The sequence below is a fragment of the Melospiza georgiana genome, chromosome 1 (genome assembly GCF_028018845.1).
Source record: "Melospiza georgiana isolate bMelGeo1 chromosome 1, bMelGeo1.pri, whole genome shotgun sequence".
NCBI lineage: Eukaryota > Metazoa > Chordata > Aves > Passeriformes > Passerellidae > Melospiza > Melospiza georgiana.
In genome coordinates this window covers 66,927,201-66,943,555 of record NC_080430.1, presented here as the reverse complement: position 1 = coordinate 66,943,555, position 16,355 = coordinate 66,927,201, and the positions used below count along the sequence as shown (strand labels likewise).

Genomic DNA, 16,355 nt, shown 5'->3' with positions numbered 1-16,355 from the left:
TGCAAAAATCTGAGCCAAGGCCCCCACAAGGGGTTGGCTGCTGGTCTGAGAGCCCTTGGGGAGTGGTCACACTGCAGAGCAGGGTAAGCAGCACTGTGTACTTCATTTAACTTTTTTGTCATGCCCAAGGACATGTTTTTCCTTTTATTGCTCCTGCAGAATACTGTCACATGGAGCAGAAACTTTTCATTCTGAGTTCTCAGTTTGCTGGGGAGGGTCCAAACAGTAGCATCCATCAGTGAAAATGTTGCCTTTCTTTCCTGTTGGTCCCTGCACCAGCCAATATTTTAGATCTACAGCAATTGATTTTGCAGGATTGTCGCCTCTGGCCCCAAACTCCTACTCATCTGCCATAATGTGACCAGCCCAGCCCAGAGCAAATTCAAAGCAAGCAAACAAGCAAAAAAAAAAAAAAAATCACCCAACAAAATAAGCCTCACTACACCATCCTTACGAAGAACTGCTCTTATTGTCTAGCACAAGACGTGTGATGCATTTGATCCTGTAGAGAATTAATTCTGAAAATTGGTTTGCTGTCAAGTTTATCTTTGTAAATGTGAGCAATTTTTACTGACACACCCATTTGGATGATATTTTTTCAGTGAAATCCCAGCAAGGCTTTCCTTATGTCACCATAAATCTTAGGAAGCTTTCCTTTGTAGTAAAACCTTTGTCACAGTATATTTGCAAAACTGTTGTAATCGATATTGCAGAAATATATGAAGTATAAACCAAGCAATAATTGTAAATCACCAATTACAAAACACTTTCCTGTCTTCTTGGATGCCTGAAGCACGTTGCAAAACTGTATGGATGGCACAGTGAAGGTCAGGCATGTTGACACGTGAACATTTTAAATACAGAAAGTGCTGTTAGAGGTGGTTACTTGTTGAGGTCAGTCTCCCCTGTTCCTTGGCCAGACACCTGCACTTACTTTGTTTGATGAAACAGCCAGAGTTACCTTGCTGATCAACAGCAGCACCACACATCTCTCTCCATCCTTACAGTTTGCACAGGCAGATCTGTTCTTTGCTGTGGCACCAGGTTCCTTCCTCACATCCATTTTCTCCCGTTTATTCTGATTGTGCTGCTAATGAGACACCTTTTTCCTGACCTGTGGCCTCCTGACTGCCTCATGCAGCCCCTGTGATGTTAAATTAAATGAGGCACAGCAGCAAGCCAGCAATCAAACTATTGAAAACAACCTGTGCAAGCTAGGTGGGCTTCATTAACAACTTTTCATTCTGGGCAGGACAGGAAGGAAGGCAGAATTGGGGAGCTACCACCACTGATGTTTGCCAAGGTCAGAGCTCTATGCTAGAGCTGGTGTACTGAAACTGAGTGTGGAAAAAAAAAAACAAACAAACCTGTGTCTTTGCAGCCATGGTAATAAAGCAAGAGCTGCTTGTGTTTCTTGACTTACATTATCTGTAACTAGTATCAAGATTTTCGAAGATTAACAGAGATGTTTACAGCTGTTCAATGTCTGGCAAGCCTAGAAATTAGCTGGCAAGAAACACGAGCTTAAATGGTGCTGTTCTGAGGAGCTGGTGGAGGTGTTTGTGTGCCCCAATAGTTTGGGGGCAGAAGTCACTGTAACAGCATAGAAGGAACTAAATTAAATGAGCAAGAGACCATGAAAAGAGATAATGGGGAGAGTTTGGAAGGGAATGGCTGTGGAAGGGGCTGGGTTTATTTGAAGAGCTCATCAAGGAGGGACTTAAAATGAAGGAGCAGGAGCAGACTCTGTCAGTCCCAAGGGATGATGGAAATGGGAATTTAACAGCAGTTCATGGAGATGAAAGCAGACACTGGTACTGGAGGCCAGAAACCTCTGTGGCTTCTATTCATGACCTTCTTCATCCTTCAGTGATGCTTTACTACTTGCACTGTAAGGACTAATTAAGATTTTGTTCCACTACAAGAATACCTTAGCTTTTCCTACTGCCTAACTCACATTATTAGAAACTTAGGATTATAAAACTCCAGAAGTGTTTGCTAATCCATGAATTAATCTATCCAAAGTGGCATGGCTTTTTCTGCTGTGCATCACTTAAAAGTGGCAGTCACCATTTAGGCAGGAGCACTCTGCAGACTGAAAGGGGTGGATAATGGGATCCACAAAGTAATTTGACTCTTGATGGGGAACATGAGTATCCTTGGCTGGCTTTCACTTGGAGCCCTACCAGACAGTGTGGGGAAAAATCCCATGGTCTCTAGGTCCTGAGCAGCACAGGAGTAGAGGGTGCAGATAATGACAAGGGTATTCTTGGAGGAAATGTGTGTCCTCTTGTGTGGAAGAAATGCCACAGAAACGTGCAATGAAAGCTTAGTTTAAATGCATCTGCTTCATGGCAGGTACCTCACTGAACACATGGAAGATGTGGTCCCTGTTGTAAATCACTTCTGTAGGTAGATAAACCTTCTGCCTTCCGTTAGCAATGTCCTAGTGTGAACTGTTTGTGACAGAACAGTTATCTGCGTCCTTCAATCCCTGTTTTCTTGGAATCTGGAGGACTTTGGGGGAGGGTTTTTTCCTTTCTCTTTTTACTATGATGTCTGTTTCTGTAGAAGCCATTCACATGCTGGATGGCTGGCATTCATCCTGAACATCCCTCTGATGCATCCTTTTGAAAAGCATCATGGCATGGGGAATTGAAAACATTTATAATACAGTTCATGCAGATATGTATGGTGGGGCTAAAAAAGGCAACTTCTTCTTTTTTGGTTGTCATGTGATGCTAGAAATGAAGTAGTTCTAATTGCTTCACAGTCCTAAGGCAAAGTCTCCCATTAGCAGCAGCTACTGTATATTAAAGATGTAATGGCAAGCACTTGAATAGCACTTTCTGTCTTCAAAGTACTTTGCAGACATTCTTTACTTCTGAATTAAGGGTCAGTTTCTGTCCCTTTTAACACTTTTTTAATGAGATAAATGTTTAATCTGCTTTGAGAAAGGGATAAAGCTCCTGACTCCAAATTCTACACTGAAATAGGGCTGTGTACTGCTCGTTTGTTTTCATGGTGTAAAGTGCTCCCAAAGGACATGCAGCTGGTATCACCTCTGCTGGTGGAGATCTTCAGACTGTAAAATCAGGTGCCTGTTAAGCTTCTGCCTTCAAACAGCTGGTGTGGGAGGTGGGCTCCTACCCAGTGCTTGTTCAGCCCTGTGCTCTGCACACAGTGTGAGGGGCGGGGGTCTTGAACTGGCACACACATGAGTTCCTGGCCCTGGAGAAGGCTGGGGATGCACGTGCACCAGCAGCTTAGTCCCTGCGTGGTGAGGAGCCATTGTCAGACATCTCTCATCCAGCTCCATTTCAGGGAGCTGCTGTGCCCAAGGTCAGGGAAACATTCCTTGCCAAAGATGAAGCCATGCAGCATTCTTATCATTGCCTATCAGTGCCCAGTAACCAGTAACTCACAGGGAAGCTGGTCCAGTTGACAAAGACTGGGGTCCTCAAGTTGGAAATGTCTCTGAATGACCCAGTCTGGAGGAAGAGAAGGCTCTGTCATGTCACTGGTATCATTGACAAAACACCCATTGACTTGGATAAAAGTATGAGGATGCCCAACAGTGCTGACTTCTGATGTCATCTCTCTGGTTTACTTTGTTTTGCAAAGACGCTTTTGTGCTTGCTCTGTATTCTGAATATTCAGGTCATTCCTACGTACAGAGCCCCCATTTGTAATCAGATTGTGGGGTTTGTTGACCCTCTTACAGACAGATTGACTAGCAAGTCACACTGATCCTTCAATATAGGATTTAATAAAAGCCACAAGAGAAGGAGGAGGGTTGCTATTGTTCTGCCCTCAGTGCTGCCAATCAGTCCCTTGTTTTTCTGTGTCTGTGTGTTCAAACGCTGTGTGAACCAACGGGGCGCGGTCAGGAGGCTGGCGAGGGGGCAGCGAGAGGGTTAGCTGGATCCTAGCTAGAAATACTTGTGCAAGTCCGGAAGAAGGCATGGAGGGAAGGAAATTAAGTGGAGACATCTGTGTGGCTTAGCTTTCAGCAGCTCTGCCTGGGGTAGGGGTGGGAGAGTCATGCCTGAGATGACATAACATATTTTGTCTTTCGTGGGTTGGAAACAGAGGAAACTGCGAAAGCGAAGCATGGTGTGTGTCACGCATGGTCCAGGCATACCAAGTACATAATGGAGCAGTGTCAGTGCTTTCTGTTCTGCCTTTCACACCCCAAAGTGACTCTTCAAGGCAGAGAACTGAGGAGAATATGATATGGTCCAAAAACTGATCTTGGACTTTTTTCGCAGACGACTGAGCCAGAGGCCGACTGCTGAAGAATTGGAGCAGAGGAACATACTGAAACGTAAGTCCTGATTCTGCTGCCATTTAACCTGAAGCCAGATAATTTGGGTTAGGTTTCATATACATTTGTTGTTTTTTATGAACATCAGCTATTCTCTGTAAGCATCACTGATAATAAATAAAAATAATAAAGGGCATCGTAAGTGCAAATAAGCATGAAAGTCTGTAATAACATCTAAATCTGCAGAAACAGTTCTTTCAAATCAGAGTCAGTAAATTTACAAGAATAAACAACCTAAGGGGAAAAAATCCTAGGTCTTGAATGACATTCCAGACAGAGGGTCAGACATCCTGAAAAGCCTCCTTTGTGCAGCACTTACGTAGATGAACATCCCATTGTAAGTTAGTAAAGACATTAGGGCATAGCTCGATTAGCTTTCCTAAAAATCTTCACAGCAATCTATGCTAGCTGGAGCCTTTATTCAATTTAAAAAAGAATCCAGTGTGACTCAGGGTTATTCCCATGAAACTCTCCCTTTAAATCAGCCAAAAATTTGCTGGTAGATCCTCAGCCCGTAATTTTTAAAGCGACAAAATACCACTCAGAAATCCTGAACCAAGTTAGTAGATACATTGCCACTGACTTGAAGGGAAGCTGGACTGAGTCCAACTTTCATAACCTCATGAATGAACAGGAAGAAAATTACAGTTTCTTTACTTGCATGCAAGTGTTTTGAATATTAAAAACAAAGAAAGCTGTTTATCTAATTATTGTTGTTACTTTGGAAGCAGAAATAAACAACAAACAAACAAGTTCTTCCCCTTTTAAGTTAGTAAATGCATATTTCCAGGAAATTTTTTAAAAATTACTACAGAAAAAAGTATTCCAAAATGGTACCTTATACATAATGTCTCCTTAGCTAGGTCCATAATTCACCTTCTCTTGTTCAAATAGCTGCATTGTATAGAATCATAAAAATGTGGTAGCAGAAGATAATTCTCTGAAAATCAGCAGAATTCATTTTTCAAATACTTCAAAATCTTAGCCGATTAGTGATAGTGTTAGTGCCCAGCAGGGTCTTTTCATCTGTTGATGTTATTACACGTAGCAGTCAGAGGGAGAGAGGCACCACTGTGAATGCCAAGAGGAGAAAAGACCGGACAGCAGAGCAGGGTGGGCAAGCCTGAGGCTGCTGGAAAAGCCATTTGTTTGGGACCCGCCCTCTCTTGGTAACTGTGCTCCTCATGTCTGCTCTGAACTCTGGTGGCTGGCTGCTGGAGGAAGAACCTGGGGAAATATTTGGCACATCCAGCTGTGATTTTCTCCCGGGGTGTAGCAGAACAGCTGGAGAAGGGAGACCTGCGACGTGACCAATGTCAGGCTCACGCACAGAGAGACAGAGGCCGATTTTCTGGCAGCTCATGTTGTCATCCTGGGACCTCTGAACAAACACGTGTCAGGCACCACCTGGTGCTGGTGCATGACCAGCAAACACTGCCCTGGCACTGAGGGAGGTGGAATCTTGGGCACCTGCTTTGAACCAGCATCAGCAGAGAGCAGCATCTCCAGCGCCGGGTGCATTGCAGACATTCCTAAAGGTCACATTGCTGAGCACAGCAGTCACAGAGGGCCCTAAAGGTGTCTTACATTTCAGAGGAGTTACCCCTTGAGTAACACCAGTTTCTTTTTTAATTGAATAAAAGCTTTTAAATTACATGGATGTTTGAAAATATTACCCTGATTCCAGAACCACATTGTATTTCCGAAATGGATTTTTTTATAGCTTGCTTTAGCACAGATCTGCCCCAAACATGTGTGTCTTGGTAAACAAACAGCTTCCTAATTAGAGGAAAGAGTAATGTGGTATTTCCAAGGCATTCCAACTTTTGGTGAGCCACAGCAGGAAAGAAAAAGAATAAATTTGTTACATAATTTTAAAAAGAAAGCATAAACATACTCTACACTTAAACAAGTAAAAATAAAGATTTTCTGATTTGTATGTAATTTTGTGTCATTTCTCTAGACTTCTGAAAAGGAGCATTGTAATAAATGTAATGGAGTGTAGGGAAAGAGAAACTCAGGAAGTGCTAATAAAAAGAGTGTAAATTCTCTGCATAAGCAGGTCAAGCAATTTGCAAAAGCCCAGCCCAAAGCATGCACAAACACAAAAGAAAACCTACCAAGCTCTCAAGTAGACTAAACAGGGCTTTCTCTGCAGTTAAAGCTGAAATCTCCCTGTTGAAAATGTCATGTCTGGTACTGTGATGTGCCTATTACACGTGTAACTGCATTACTGCCCATGCTGATGGGGAAAAATGAGGCAAAGTGTGGTTGGATAGCCAGTCTTTATACATGAATTGAATGCTTCCTAGGTCTGTGCTACTGCGGTAATTATGAGTTATCTTTACAAGGGCAAAGCATCCATTTCCCAAGTTCTGCTACTTGCTGATGGCAACAGTGAAATCACAGCAGCCACAGGAAGGAAACAGCAGAAACAGACAACTGGGTCTTGTGGGATCTCCTTCACTGAAGTGTGCCCCAGTCACTGACTCATATTTAGATCAAGGGCATGGAGTGGGAGGAGTCCAGGCCTGCAGGGTTATTTTGAAGACTAAAGAACACTTTGCACCTGTACTTGCTGTCCAAGGGTATAGGGAAAGATGCCTCGATCCCCTGTCATGCACCACCCCTGTGCCACTTCACAGGTGGATGAAAGTAATCCAATTGTCAACCTGGCACATTTAGGGTTGTATAAATTTCTCATAAAAATTATGGTTAGGTGGGTTCTGAATACCTCAAACAGTACTGGGGGACATTTCACACTGGCACAAGATCAGGAGTGAAAATTGCACCTACATCACCCTGACACACAGGTTTAGAGAAACAGAGAATCTCCTGAACACCTAAGATGAAATAAAGCATCTGTTCTGTATCTTCACAAGATTGGCATGACTTAACTTCAAAGAAATAGGCTAAAACAAAGTCACTTTCTAGTTTTGAAGGAGAATGTATTCCTATTTTCCAGCTTTTACCTGCCTGAAGTCTTAAGCCTGGCTGTCTCTGAAAGTGGGTGGTTGGGCTGAGAGTGAGGAGAAGAGAAAAACATCAGATGCCAAGGACAAAAATGAGTAGCCATTACTAAGTTTTATATAAAACTCCTCGGCTGCTTGCAGTTCTACCCTGACTATGTGTGGATTCTCTTTAGTTAGTGCTGTGTCTGAAAGCAAGCATTTGCAGGACCAGCTCCTCCAAATTTGAAACACAAAGGGAAGAAAAAAATTGCTAGAGGATCAATTGCCGGAGGAGTATCCAGCCGAGTAGGGGCAGAAACCACTGAAAGAGGAAAATCATATTTATCAGTGTAGCAACTCCAGTGATTGCTTAAAAAGACAGTTGTAACTCCCTGCTGTCTTGTGTTCTTTTTAGTCCCTACTGGTTTCCTTCCTTCTGAAAATATAAGCAGTATTTTTGGTAAAATGGCACGTAAAGATCAGAAGTGTAGTGTGAAACACCATAACATCGGCAGGTTCTTTGTCCACTTTGGTGGAGATTTCCCAGTCCTGCTGAAGTCAGTGAGCAGTTGTGATAGCACTGTCTGTCCTGAGCAGTGAGACACCTGGTTTGCAGCCTAGCCCTTCTTACCTGCTCAGAGGCTTCTGTGGGCTCTAAACCTTAGGTCTCATTTCTGTGTGGGGAAAGCCCCAGTTTTCCAGTGAGATTGCTGGTTTGTGCTCTCATAGCTGAAGAAGCTGCGGCTGGTGGGTTGTTCCTGCTGCTCTGCAGGAGGTGCCTGCTCCAACTGCAGGATCAGCAGAGAGGAACGTGGGATGCCCCCTTGAGTTTAGTGCAATCCAAAGTTTAACAATTTAAATCAAAGCACCTCTCCTCAGCTGGCCTTTGAGGTCCATAATGTGCCCTGCAGAGAGTTATTCCTGCCTGAGCTAGTCCTAGCTGAGCAAGAACTGGATCCCAGCAGGGGCACAGAGTACTGACTGGAAAAGCTGATGAGTTGTGTTTGCTCTCACCTGTTTTGTGCTGGCATGACGGGAGTAAAGAGTGTTTCAGCCATCAGTGAAGCAGTGGAGACAGATCCTAACTGATTGAGAAGCTGAGTACCTGGAAGCCTGGGATTTTAGTGACTTCTGGTAAAGGTCAATGCAAAGACAATGCATGACAGCCTGCTCCTAAGTTGAAGAAGAGTTAGTGTACTCAAATGTGATTGAACTCTTGAGGGAGAAGAGTTGAGGCATGCCCTGGTAAGAACTTGTAGCACGTGATCTTTTGGCTTAATGTTGAAAGTTAAATGACCTGGGATGAACTTTTATGCTCCAGTGTGAAACTTTGAAGGCTCGTGATGGAAGGACACACTCTCCTTAACTCCACTCATGCCATGGGAAGTTGCACAATTTGTCTGGCACCTCTATTCCAAAGGTTTTTTTCTATTATCTCCAAAAAGTAGCTGCAAGAAATTATTCTGCAGATGAAAAAAAAATGTACGTGTTTCTTTTCCAACCACTGACCTTGCAGAATCCAACCCTATCGTAGCTGAGCCCCCTGAGGCCACCAGGCCTGTGGGCAGGGAGATAACATTTTATTGAAGAGCTGGCTTGCTGCCCAGCCCTTATAGAAAGTGACACACATGAAGAGGTGCCAACACAAGGAAAGGAAGGAAGCTGTAGATGTTTTATGAGGCGTGTGAAGAAGCACAGTAGCTACAGATCGAGGATGCTCACCCACCCCAGAGGGACATACTGTGCATCAGAGAGGTCCTGAAACATTAATACACTTACTGATGGAAAGGCTTATTTTGTTGCAAACAGTGCATGCCTGATGAGTCCACAGTCTGAGATCCTTGTAAATCTTTTACAGCCCGGAATGAGCAAGAGGAGCAGGAGGAAAAACGAGAGATTAAGAGAAGATTAACACGTAAGGTGAGAAGCAACTTTGATCCTATTATGACACTACTCTAACTTTCTCCCTACTGCACAGTTGTTTGCCTTTTTCCTTTTCTTCAGCACCATTTTCAAAAGTAGAGTGTGAAACAAGTCTTACAAAAAAATCTTAAAAAGAAATCTTTAAAAGAAAATGTTGCAGGGTGTAAGTCCATGGAGAGCAAAGGAAACCACTTTGCAGGCTACTGCTGGTAACATTTCAAACAGGAGAAAAGAAGATCTAGTCTTCATAACTGAAGGAGTTTTGAACAGTGAAGGATAAAGATCAGCATTTACAAGGACCAGTGCTTCTTGTAAGTGTAATGGCTTCTGTAGCCATTACAGAGAACAAAGTTAAAGCAATGCTGATTTGAAAATTCCACCAAAAAAAACCCTCATAAAACTGGAAGCTAAACATTTTCTGGAAAGGGAGGTTGTCAACTGAGGCATTTAAACTTAATAGAGACAAGCATTTATGAAAAAGTATATAGTGCAGAAAACAATCTTGTATTGGCAAGGAAGGACAAACAAAACAGCATCGCTTGATTCAAAAGTAATTTACTCTTAAAACTGAAGAACAGTCATTTCAGATGTACCCATTCAGTTTTGCAGCTGGCATAAATGTCTACGGATGCCCAAACATACACAGTGAACAATCCATCCTGCTATTGCAGATTAACTTTCTTTCAGCACTGACATATTTCCTGTCTCCAAGGGTAAAGAAAGCCCTCTAAAAACTCACATACTTGTGAAGCAGCACCATTCCCTTTCTGTGCAATTTTAGATGGCTTCATTTTTTTGACCTATGTGATCACAGCTTTCATGGTATAAATATTAACAAGGAAAGGTCTCTAAATATATGTGGAAAGGTTACATTCTGAGAACTGAATTGCTTTCTACCATGGTTAAAAATCTCATGCCTTAACTCTCAGTTCATGTAAATAAGTAGAATTCTTGGTGACCAGTGGGGGGATACTGCTGTTGTCTGCAGGAGCTAGAGAGCCATAATATTATTTGTAAAACACTTCTATTCCTCACCACGATGACAGGGATGATTGTGCATTCCCTCTTAGCACTGCCTGAAAGAAAGGATCCTAACTGCATTGCAGATGTTTCATGGGATTGAGGCTCTGCGCAAAGGCTGGAAATGCCATTTTACCAAGCTTTCAATTTCCCTGTACGTTGAAGGGTAAACACGTGCAGGAATCCAGTGTGGAGCTTGATGCCATTTGAGGAGCAGCTGTAATAGATACAGAGCAAAGCTCCCCACACCCAGTGTGCTGCCTAAGAAGTGAGGGCTTGCTGACTGAGCCGGCACCATCGCCACACGGTTCCCATCCTTCCCATCCTTCACTATCCTGTAGGAAGAGTGCAGAGCACAGGAATCATCTGTCACAGGCAGAGGCCACAGCTCAACTAAAGCACCCAGGCTGCCACTGCTTCGCAGCAGTGTCTGCTCCCTAAAATCTCAGCAGTTATCTGGGAGATTTCTTGCTTTGTCTTCTTTGCCCTTTTATGTAGGAACAACAGGGAAAGCAGCATCAGTCCAAGGCCCTGGCATTTAGCTCTTTACTACCCCTGTTCCTGGTCACAAACCTTTTAGTCTTTTTTTTTGGCTTCCTCTCTAGTAAAGATTTTTCTCCCCCATATTTCTGAGGTTGATAGCAACACAGCTTAACATTGTTTGCTTTGGATCACCTTTTTAAACTGTTGTAAATTGTTCTAGTGACACATGTAATTTTAATGAAAGAACTGCAGGGGTGATCTAACAACAGATTTTGTTCTCACCTACCAAACAAATCATCACAAAAGCTCAGAAATCACCAGAGAAAAGAAGTGAATAAAGTGTGCAAGTGTTTTAGATAACAACTAGAAATGCCAACCACTGAGTGAATCCTGCAAAAATAGTTGTTATTCCCCAGCTGTTTCTTTCATGAGCGTGTCCCAGATGTGTCGTTGTGTTTACAGCAGAGTGGCAAGCTCCTTCTGTCGGTTTGTACTGAAGTCTTACTACCAAAGGATTTTAAACCCCAGATCAAGCAGAAGTTTAATTGAGCACAGCAAGTGTGTTGCCCAGCAGCCCTTTCTGTTTGCACTGAATTTTCAAGCACACACGTGCCCGCAGGGTAAATTCAACATGAGGAAACTCTGCCATGTTGCCTCTTTTGGAAATGTGTGTAGTTGGGATTTAAGAAGGGAAGTGGTTCTGTAGAAGCCGCTGATGAGACTTTTGACCTTGCACTACAGAAACTACTACTGTCCCCAGTTTTTTTGGTGGCAACATTCCAATTCCAAGGGAAGAACCCATTCCATCCATAAAAAAGCTATTCTTAAAATTCCGTCAGCACTGACATTTTGTTACAGTGTTATGATGATAAGTTGTAACATGACATGCTGTAATAAGTAAGATTACCTTGCTAGGTCTAGATGGCTTATTAAAGTGAGCAATAAATATCCGGTTGAATTCATCATTTGGACAGGCAATTTCTAAAAAAAAAAATAACATTATAAAGAAATCAGGTGACCTATAGCGAGCTGCCCCCTTTAGCATTTTCCATCCTCTCCGACTCATCTGGTTCCATATTAACTGGGGTGAGGAATAGCTACCATTCAAATAACAAAGGAAGGACATGCTGTTGGCTAAGTTTCTCAGCAGCTCATGTCCCTCCTGCCCAAGGAAGGAGAGTGGAAGCATGTTTGCCTGTCACCTGGGATGTCCAGCCCCCCGTCCTCTCTCCCTGCCCCTCGGGCCCACCGAGCGCCTTTGGGCACGCGGGCTTGCGTCATTGGAGTGGAGGCACACGTGGATTAGGGAGGCTTTTTCTCTGAGCACTGGTCTTGACCTCCAGCCCATTCAAAGAATATTAATGTGCAGAAGCCCTCTGGAAGTGTTGCAGATGGGTCACGTCCACAGGGAGATCTGGGCCCCGTGAATTACTACCAAGAGCGTATCCTCTCTGAACCATGACAAACTTGGCCAAGGACCAAGGCAATTAACACGAGCCTCAATGTCCCCTGAGGACTTCCATTACAGAGAGAGACTCGTAGCCTGGATTAACAGAACATCTTACAAATCACTTGCAAGGTGGAATAGAACTCTTTTTTTTCCTACCTTCTCTTCTCTTAAATGGCACCATGCTTCTCAATCCCCAGAGCTGTTTACTGCTTCCTATCCCCCCACTGCCAATAGCTTATTTTTCTCAGAGGTCTAGCTCCAAAAGGAAATCTCTCAGAGCTGTAATACTGACTGTCAAATTGAAGAGGTGTGGCTGTTTCTTAAATTCCATGCCATAATCTGAAATCTTTGCTCCTGTTAAATTCTTGCCCCAGTTCAATTTAAATGCTCTGTTCACTGGTGCCTCTCTGGGAAATGTCTCCCCTGCTTGAAGATGTTCAAGCTTTTCTTTAACTGACCTTCACTGGCTTGCATCAGCAAAGGCTGTTGAAAATAATGAACTCTTGAGAGAGGTGGGACTCATCAGAGAGAGGTGAGAGAAAGGCAGCAGGGAGCAGAAAGGTCAGAGAGGAAGAAAAGGTTAGTGGCTAATTTAGATAAACTGCATTTATAGTCAGAAGGAAAGGTCTTCAGGGCATTTTCATCACATCCTGCTCCTAAGTCTTTACTGCAAAAGGTGAGGAGCAAAGGAGGGGGAGGGGTGCTGCTGGTTAGGGTTTGTAATTTGTAATTTTTCAGTTTGTTTTCTTCTTTAAATAACAACTGTAACATTTTAATGAGGAAACAGAGCAGGCAATGATGGCATGCTAAGATAAGCATGTGACTGAAGTGGGGGCAAACTCATGATTTTGAATTTGACTAAATTCCAAGACCACACTGGCAACAGTAAGTCCCCCTCCACTTTACCTGGTGGAAGTGCTTGGGTTTGCTTCATTTCACATGCCACGGACAAAGGGGGATGTATTAAACCTTCCTTTTCAAATTGCCTTAGTATCAAAGCCTGGAAAATGCCCATTTGTATGTACTAGTGCTCCAGAATATACAGAAGAAAATTTGACCAGGCATGAGGGTCCTGTCCTCATTTACTGCTCTTACATTAATACAAATCCATTTATTTTGAAAGGGAATTTTACCCTGGTTCACACTCATATAATTAGACACTCACCATAGAATTACCCTGCTCCCTCAGCTCCCAGATCTTCACAAATAGATAAATAGAAATGTAAATGCCCAGGTATTGCACACAGAAAAAGTCCAGACATAGTCATGCCCGTACAACCCTTTGACATGAACTGAAGCAAATTAAAAAGTGTCAGTGAGAACCCCTCTCCCTGCTTGGAGCACCACACCTTGTGCAGACAATTGCATGGTGCCCTTGGCTGTGTCCTTGTCCTGTAATTTCTGAATGTGCCCTATTCTTTCTGCCTGTTAGAAGAGCTTGTTCTCAGGTGCTCCTTGATAAGGACTCTGCAGCATTAAGCAGTTTAGACCCAAGAGACCAAAGCTCACAGGTCATAAAAATAAACTGCAAGGTGAGATCTCAGATGAGCTGTGTCCTCGGCATGGACACACATTGAACTGACACCTGCAGTGGGGCTGCTTACAGTCAGTCCTGCAAAGCTGGTTCCCCAGCTATTCAAGAGTTAAGGGAGCTCTGGGCAGCCCAAACATACTGCAAGACTCTCACACCTAGAAGGTCACAAGAAATCTCTACAATGCTATGAGAAGAAGGCAGAGAAAGTTGTTAACCATTCCAATAATGTAGCCTTAATTAATGGCTTTTAGAAAATTACTCAGCATGGTTGTCTCTCTCGTTACACTTAGCATGATCAGATTGGCACTTTGGTTTAATGTACTGAATATATTTTGTGTGCATGTATTTATATATGGAAATATATGTAGATTTATGGCTACACATGAACTATGTGATACCAGCCATGGATTTCAGCACTCTTTCACAGCAGGAGCACTGGCACAAGAGTCAGGGCATCTTTTTTCCATCCTCATTCCCTTCCTCCTGAGCATCTCACAGGCAGGGCATTAGTGCAGCTCTGCAGACTCTCCACATGAGTTGTTTGAGCCCAGTTTGTGTGTGCATGCTCAGGGATGCTGGTGTAAGGAGAGCAGCCCCACTGCTGCCTCCCATCACAATCATCTTTTCTAGACAGAGAAGAGGAAGAAAACCAGCTGTGCCAAGAACAAGCACACAGGCTTACAGCCAGATGCTGAATAGGGTAGTGGAGCTCCACCCAAGTGCTGAAGAAAGGAGGGATTTTTCACCCTTCACTTAGTAACCTGGCTGTTTTAAATCTTAATTCTCCCTGGAAGATGAAATGCAGGGAACTGAGATACTTAATTTGGAAGAAAGGTGGATTCAGGGGCATAAATAATGTTGCAGAATAGAATCTCAAGCCTTTTATTAAATATTTAGACCTTTCACCCTTCACAAGGGTAAAGTATTTCAAACACATCTATTTTTAGTGAGTGGGAAGAGCATGATGCACTGTAGGAAATTGTTATCAGGATATTTTTTTTCCTGATGTATCCTGGTTACAAATGTTCTACTCTAACAGTGAAACTTTTCAGCTCATCTACAGCCCCATGCACACATTCATGTAGCCCCTTCAGAAACGATTGTGTAATTGCTTTTGACATTCACCAGCACGCTGTGCATCCAAGGAGAATTGATCCCTGAAAGCCAGCTGCTGTCCCTGCCCATGTAACTGGCTGTGTGACACGTGTGCTATCAGGACACTAATTTAGGGGGAGTTTTTCACTGTGGCTGCCTATTCTACTGTGGAATTTGAAAGAAATACTTGAAACTATGAAGATGCTTTCCTGACATGATACAATCCACCACTGCCATTTCTTTTGGCTTGTAGTATGCAACATAAAATTTTAATAATCAGATATGGTGTGATACAAACCACAAATGTCAATAGATACAGTTAAAAGTTCAATAAGCACTAATCATGCTGCCTGCCTTTTCTGGAGGCAAGGACTGCAGAACATCAGAATGGTAAAGAAAGTTGGTTTTCACCTTTTGCATGTAATTCAGGGCAGGAGCCACTCCGTGCCTTGGCCTGACTCTTCCTAGGCAGTACAAAAATACAGACAACAGCAGCAGAAGGCTGAAAGTGCACAGCCTGTGCAGGTCACTTTGGAGTTGTGTTGTCATCTTTGTCTCTTCCTGGGACATCAGTGCACTAGGAGTCTTTCATGCCTTACATCTCATTTCTGCTAAGGGTGATCAACATCAGCTGGGAATTGTGGTCTCCAGCCACAGCAGCTTCCCAAAGAACAGTGGGCTGCTCTGGCAGAAGGTGGGATGATAGTCAAGGTGTTACAACAAAGGGCATTTCCCAGGCAGAAATTCTCTGAAAGACAGATAAAAACAAAGCAGTGGGAATGTCCAAACCCTCTTATTACAGTAAGAGTGGTTGCAGTAAAATCCCCAAGCAGCACTCTGCAGGGAAAAAGCAAAGTCCTGATGTCTTTTTCCACTCCTTCCTCCAACCTGCAGCTGAGTCAAAGGCCCACAGTAGAAGAGCTACGTGAGAGGAAGATCCTCATCCGCTTCAGTGACTACGTGGAGGTGGCAGACGCGCAGGACTACGACAGGAGGGCAGACAAACCCTGGACACGACTCACAGCCGCCGACAAAGTAAGGGGGCAACTCTGGGAGAGCCATGGCCTAAACAGCCAGAGCATGCCATGGCAAACAGCATCCCTTGGGTCCCACAGGTCCCATGGCTGTCAAGGAATAAACATCTACCTGACATCCCTTTCCAACACACCTGTGGTTTTTTCCCATTCACGCAGTTATTTTGTTTCTTTGTTTGTTTGTTGCATAAATCTTTGGCAGGAAGGTTACTATATGCATGGAAACCAGGAGGGAAGGAATCCCAAGCCCCTTGAGGAAAGGTCTTGATGACAGCCCTGTTGTTTGTTGGTTTTGGTCTTATCACATTATGCTGCCAGCTGAGAGCTCTGGCGAGACTTAGCAGAGCAGTGAGACAGGAGTGTGTGCCAGCATGGCTGTGCCAGGACAGGACAGGGTTGGGTGTGAAAATGCCAGCAGGTCAATTTGGCAAAGGTACCTCCATCCCTCCAAAGCCAGAGTCACTTCTCTCTAGTGTGTTACAACAGGGATATTTGCTCAGGATTTCTGCCACATAATATTTTAAGCACTGAACTGAAA

At 43.5% G+C, this 16,355-nt stretch overlaps 1 protein-coding gene across 8 annotated transcripts in view; it reads left to right on the top strand.

Annotated features, from left to right (window-relative positions):
- Positions 1 to 16,355, top strand: part of PHACTR1 (phosphatase and actin regulator 1) — a 295,507-nt gene that overhangs the window by 274,059 nt on the left and 5,093 nt on the right. For all 8 annotated transcript variants that reach the window (XM_058032829.1, XM_058032812.1, XM_058032803.1 and 5 more), the window contains 3 exons: positions 4,272 to 4,327; positions 9,137 to 9,198; positions 15,678 to 15,818. In XM_058032829.1, the coding sequence (XP_057888812.1) occupies positions 4,272 to 4,327; positions 9,137 to 9,198; positions 15,678 to 15,818 (259 nt within the window). The remainder of the gene's footprint in view (positions 1 to 4,271; positions 4,328 to 9,136; positions 9,199 to 15,677; positions 15,819 to 16,355) is intronic.